The following is a 6088-nucleotide window of genomic DNA, read 5'->3' on the forward strand; positions in this document are numbered from 1 at the left end:
CCAAGTGGAGCAGTACCAGGACTCGTACGGCCTGATGAGTGAGTACTGGACCATCTGGCTCCATCATGAACCACTAGAGCTTTCTTTCTTGGTCAGAAACTGAGAGGTTTGTATTGTCGTTACTGCTCTAGCTTCGGCTCCGGACTCTGAGCTGCTGCTGCAGGTGACACGGGGTCCAAACGGCCTTCCTGTAGATCCGTCTCTGCACAGGGCCACTGACGCCTCTGCTGTTCAGCTCAATGAGATGATGCCACTTCCTGTTCTCATGAAACACTCAGTTACAACACCACTGATTACACAGTATGTACATTTATTTTCTGATTTACCACATTCTGTATTTGAAGTATGCAAATTTGCTTTTAAAATCTCAGCATTTCGTATAAATCATCCACCTAAATTTAATAAACACTTTATTTTATATATTTGTATTTATACCTTTGGGATGAAGGAGTCCTAGTTGGTTCAATGCAAAACAAACAGAATGAATTTGTACAGTAAGATTCAAGGACAAATGACTTTTATAAGCCAGTTCTTTGAATTTGTGAGGCAAGTTATTGGTCTGAATCAGGGTTATTGTATTTAACTAAAACTGAAACTAAGATTAAAACCATTTTTTGTTAAATTACAATAAATGTTAACTTAAAAAATTGAAACGGCTTATTTCAGGTAGTTGCAAAGATAGTATTTCTCTTTTTCATTTAGTTTAACAATGTACTAAAGTTGAAATACAAATGTAAAAAAATATTATATAGACATATTTAAAATAGTAAAATAAAATAAAAAATACTATAAAAAATACTAAAACTTAAAAATGTAAGTAAAAACAGAAAATCGAATTGATTCAAAATATTTATATATTTATATACTATTTATATCTATCTTTATGTCTATATTTCTGTTTAAATCTGTACTTAAATATATAGTATTAATTTAATATATTTTTTAAGCTCTGTTATTAATGTATTCATTAAAAAAGTAAGAAAAAAAACTATATATATATATATATTAATATATATATATATATATAATTATTTTTTTTATATATCAAATAAAAAAAAATTACATTAAAAATATAAATGAAAATAAAAATAATCTAATTGACCAATAAATAAATAAAAATTTGTTTAAAAAAAAAAAATTAGTTACATTGATAATTTGGGTGATAATGTACTCAGGGCTGTTTACATTGCAGCTGAAATATGTTTTTTTGATTCAAATCGAAATCCAAATTGAATTGTGAAATCAGTTCCAATATCCAGGCCTAACGTAAACTGTAAACAACAGAGAAATCCCTTAATTAAAATAAAACAATATATAAAAAAATAAAAAAAACATTTGTACATTTGAATCTCTCTCTCTCTCTCTCTCTCTCTCTCTCTCTGTGTGTGTGTGTCTCTCTCTCTCTGTGTGTGTGTCTCTCTCTCTCTCTCTCTCTCTCTCTGTGTGTGTGTCTCTCTCTCTTTGTCTCTCTCTCTCTCTCTCTCAGTGTGTCTATGGTAAACAAGGCCGTGGTGGATTATTTCTTCGTGGAGTTGGGTGTGGAGAAGCACTTTGAGACACTCAGGCATTTTCTGTTAATGGAGGATGGAGAGTTTGCCCTCTCTCTCAGCGATCAGCTCTTTGAGAAGGTCTGACAGTTTTTCTACAAAACCTGATTAAAAATGACAAATTAAACATTAGAAAGATAACTAGATGCCTCTTGCTGAACTAACCTTGAAGCATAATGAGGTCATGTGATGTATGTATAAAGATACTACTGCAATGCTTATGGTCGTGTGTTTAGCTGGGCAGTGGTCAGACGCCCGGTGAGCTGCTGACCCCGCTGGTGTTGAACTCCATTCTCAATAAGGCCTTACAGTACAGCGTTCACGGTGACAGCGAGCTGGCGGCTCACTTCACGTTCGCTCTGCGATACCTCCCGGAGATCTTCCATCCTCACGCACCAGACTCGCTGAACTGTCTGGAGCTCCGCTACAAGGTCAAGAGGTGCCCACTGTGTTCATTTCTTCAGATCCTGATGCGATTATTCTCGTAATCTCTCTCTCGTTCTGTCTGTAGGTGGACTGGCCGGTGAATATCGTCATCACAGACAGCTGTCTGAACAAATACAACAGACTCTTCTCCTTCCTGCTGCAGCTCAAACACATGGTGTGGTCCCTCCGAGACGTCTGGTTTCACCTCAAGAGGACAGGTGAGATGTCTGTCTTTTTTCTGCCTCTCATTGCACACTCAGTATATTTATGAAACTCTGCGCACAGATAAGTAAGTTTTGTGTCCAATTCAGTCTAGTCTCATTTGCTGGTTATGAAAATACAGGTGCTGGTCATATAATTAGAATATCATCAAAAAGTTGATTTATTTCACTAATTCCATTCAAAAAGTGAAACTTTTTGGAGTTTAAAATTTACTTAAATCAGAGAACATAACTTTGGACCACTCAGCAGCAGTTCAGTCCTTTTTGTCTTTAGACGCTGTCTGTTGTTCAAGAGTGGCTTGACACGAAGGAAGAAGGAATGCGACAGCTGAAACCCATGTCTTACGTCTGTGTGTAGTGGTTCTTGAAGCACTGACTCCAGCTGCAGTCCACTCTTTGTGAATCTCCCTCACATTTTTGAATGGGTTTTGTTTCACAATCCTCTGCAGGGTGTGGTTATCCCTATTATTACACTTTTTTTCTACCACATCTTTTCCTTCCCTTCGCCTCTCTATTAATGTGCTCAGACACAGAGCTCTGTGAACAGCCAGCCTCTTTTGCAATGACCTTTTGTGTCATGCCCTCCTTGTGCAAGGTGTCAATGGTCGTCTTTGGACAACTGTCAAGTCAGCAGTCTTCCCCATGATTGTGTAGCCTACAGAACTAGACTGAGAGACCATTTAAAGGCATTTGCAGGTGTTTTGAGTTAATTAGCTGATTAGAGTGTGACACCAGGTGTCTTCAATATCGAACCTTTTCACAATATTCTAATTTTCTGAGTTACTGCATTTGGGATTTTCCTTAGTTGTCAGTTATAATCATCAAAATTAAAATAAATAAACATTTGAAATATATCAGTCTGTGTGTAATGAATGAATATAATATACAAGTTTCACTTTTTGAATAGCATTAGTGAAATTTAATCAACTATTTGATGATATTCTAATTATATGACCAGCACCTGTAGGTACTGTTTTTAAATCTGTCAAAATGGTTTCATACAGATCTACATAGGCTTTAAGGCTTGTTCCAAACAGGAGGCAGCAGAATTATATTCATTTAGGACAAAATTTAAGGTGTCCTTCATGGGTAACACTACACCAGAATGCATTGCAATGAGCAAATAACTTTTACATCAAAAATAAATCACAAAAAAAGAAAATACCTTAATTCAAAAATGACAATTTTTGTAATTGTGCGTTGTTTAAATTAATTGTAAATGAAACTGACCTGGTTCTTGTACCGTTTTATATGGACATGTCCTCCTCGTGTGTCTCTCAGCGCTGGTGAAAGGTGCCGGTCGCTCCGCTCAGTTTCATCAGCTGCAGCTCTACAGACACGAGATGCAGCACTTTGTGAAGGTGATCCAGGGCTACATCGCTAACCAGATCCTTCAGGTGTCCTGGAGCGAGTTCACACACAAACTGAGCAGCGCCAATGACCTGGACGCGATCCACCGCACACACGCCGAATACCTCAACAGAGCCATCTTCAGGTGAGGACACACACATGACAGATTCACTGTTTGCTTACAGATACTGTATCTGGAGCAGGAGATGAAGCTGGGATGGGTTTTTTTTACTCTCTCAGGGGTTTGCTGACAGAGAAAGCTGCCCCGGTCATGAACATCATCCACAGCATCTTTAGTCTGATCCTGAAGTTCCGCGGCCAGCTGATCGCGCAGCCGTGGGAGCTCCAGCAGGGGGAGCCGGTGCATCCCGGTTTCATTGCCATGCAGCAGTCCTACAACACCTTCAAATACTACTCCCGCTTCCTGTTCAAAGGTGAGCTGCTCCTGCACTGCATGATCAGAGTTCTGTGACTGAACGATAAGATAAGAGCGTCACACACCTGCCCGTCCAGATACTGACAGATGTGTGCCTATAAAGTCACCACAACCTGATATCAAGTATATACATCAATATTTTTCATTTTTCCTTTTTTGTTGTTGTTGTACCAAGTAGATTTAAAATACAAAGAAAAATCCTGTTATATAGAAAACAAAGTTTTATAGAAAAGATATATATATATATACACACACAACCACACATTAGTGCTGTCGAATGATTAATGATTAATCTTGATTAATCGCATCCAAAATAAAAGTTTTTGTTTAATGTAATTATATGTAATACATTATGCATATGTGTGTATATTTTTATATATATATATATATATATATATATATATATATATATATATACACACAAACACAGGCATGTATATATTTAAGAATTGTTTTATTTTTATATATTTAATATATTTATATATAATATAAAATAAAATATAAGAATATTAATGTATATAGATGTAAATATTTTCTAAATGTATACTGTATGTGTGTATTTATATATACATAATAGTAACATGTAACATACAGTACAATATATTACGTAAACAAAAACCTTTATTTTGAATGCGATTTAATCACGTTTTATATATTCTGTTAAGAAAGATAAAAACACAGACCAAACATTTTTTTTAACAAAACTTTTCTTAACATCAAAAATTTATATTTTATATTTACTGATGTGTTTCTTTTACGGTTCCATAAAAAAAAGAAACTGTCAAACCTAATTTATTAGCATTTATTTATTTTATTTTATTTATTAGCATGATCTGCAATTAATTCCTGGAAAATATACATGTCTATAACTGTAAATTCATACCCTTTTTCTTGAAAAGCCTGGCAATCTGTGCAGAACATTACAACAGATTTATCATGTTCAGCCCATCCACACTTTTGAGCATCTCATCTTTAATTCAGACTTGTAAAATCAATTGGCATCTTTTTTTGTAGAGAATTAAACCACCAACCACATGACACTCTCTCTTTATTACTGCTGTCATATGCACAATAAAAGGAGCCGCTGTGAAACTAACCAGATGGTGCAGTCTTTAAAAAAACCTGGCTAAATAAATCCTGCATTGTTGCCAACAAAGTCATCACAAATCCAGCATGTTCAGAGATTCATGCAAGCCAAATGACCTGTAATGAAACGGCTCTAAAGGATCTATATCCTACTCCTCTAGTATTTTATCCTGTTCTTGAACTCTATTAATGTCAGTCAAGAGTTCTTGTATCCGATCAATTACAGTAACTTTTAAATCATTAAATCAAACTTTTTAAATCAAAATTTAAATCAAATAACAGTAAAGTTTTAAATCATCATTTTCCGCACTACTGAACAAGTCTGTAAATTTGATCAGTCATATTTTAATAGTAGTTCAAATGAATGTTTATATAAAGGGGCTGTTTTACAGTTTGAAAATCATAAAACAAAGAGCATTAAAAAATAAATGTTGAATGATTGTATTTATGCTTGTATTTTCTGCAGTGGTGACCAAACTGGTGGATAAAGGTTATCAGCCCCATCTGGAGGACTTCCTGTTGCGGATCAACCTCAATAACTACTACAAAGACTCTTGATTGACCTCTGACCTGCTGCTTTAGTATCGTGTCAGTGTGTATATAACCAAAGCCATCGACCACGATTGCTCGTAGCGGTTTTTCAGTGACAAACTCAAATCTGTTTTGCTCTGCATTGATGCTGTTCAGTGTTTCCTGTTGTGATGTGTGCACAGACGCTTTTCTCCACACAGGCTATGTGATGTGTAAAATAAACTATTTAATTTTCAGATTTTGTTCTCAAGACTCATAAAGGAAGTTAGAAATGGTCACAAAGCTTTATTAAAGTGTTTTCCATTCTGAACAGATGTTAGTGAATCTAATAGACCAGTAACTGCTGTGATGAACAACCAGTCACACGTTCATGAATATATTTATTTGTCATCTTGTTAAAGCTCATCGCAGGTTAAACTTCAGATCGTTACTGAGGCATATCAGAGTTTGAGAAACTTCAGGATCAGTTTCACTCCAGCAGAATAAATGTA

General features: G+C 35.5%; 1 protein-coding gene across 2 annotated transcripts in view; it reads left to right on the forward strand.

Moving 5' to 3' along the window:
- tubgcp6 (tubulin gamma complex component 6) overlaps positions 1 to 5833 on the forward strand; it is a 24850-nt gene extending 19017 nt beyond the window's left edge. For both annotated transcript variants that reach the window (XM_059546760.1, XM_059546762.1), the window contains exons 18-25: positions 1 to 38; positions 132 to 300; positions 1487 to 1628; positions 1784 to 1978; positions 2059 to 2191; positions 3476 to 3689; positions 3785 to 3978; positions 5533 to 5833. The exon at positions 1 to 38 is cut by the window's left edge. In XM_059546760.1, coding sequence (XP_059402743.1) covers positions 1 to 38; positions 132 to 300; positions 1487 to 1628; positions 1784 to 1978; positions 2059 to 2191; positions 3476 to 3689; positions 3785 to 3978; positions 5533 to 5624 — 1177 coding nt within the window. In that variant the 3' untranslated portion in view covers positions 5625 to 5833. The remainder of the gene's footprint in view (positions 39 to 131; positions 301 to 1486; positions 1629 to 1783; positions 1979 to 2058; positions 2192 to 3475; positions 3690 to 3784; positions 3979 to 5532) is intronic.
- Positions 5834 to 6088: the final 255 nt, after the last annotated feature.

This window comes from Carassius carassius, chromosome 50, assembly GCF_963082965.1.
Source record: "Carassius carassius chromosome 50, fCarCar2.1, whole genome shotgun sequence".
NCBI classification, from domain to species: domain Eukaryota; kingdom Metazoa; phylum Chordata; class Actinopteri; order Cypriniformes; family Cyprinidae; genus Carassius; species Carassius carassius.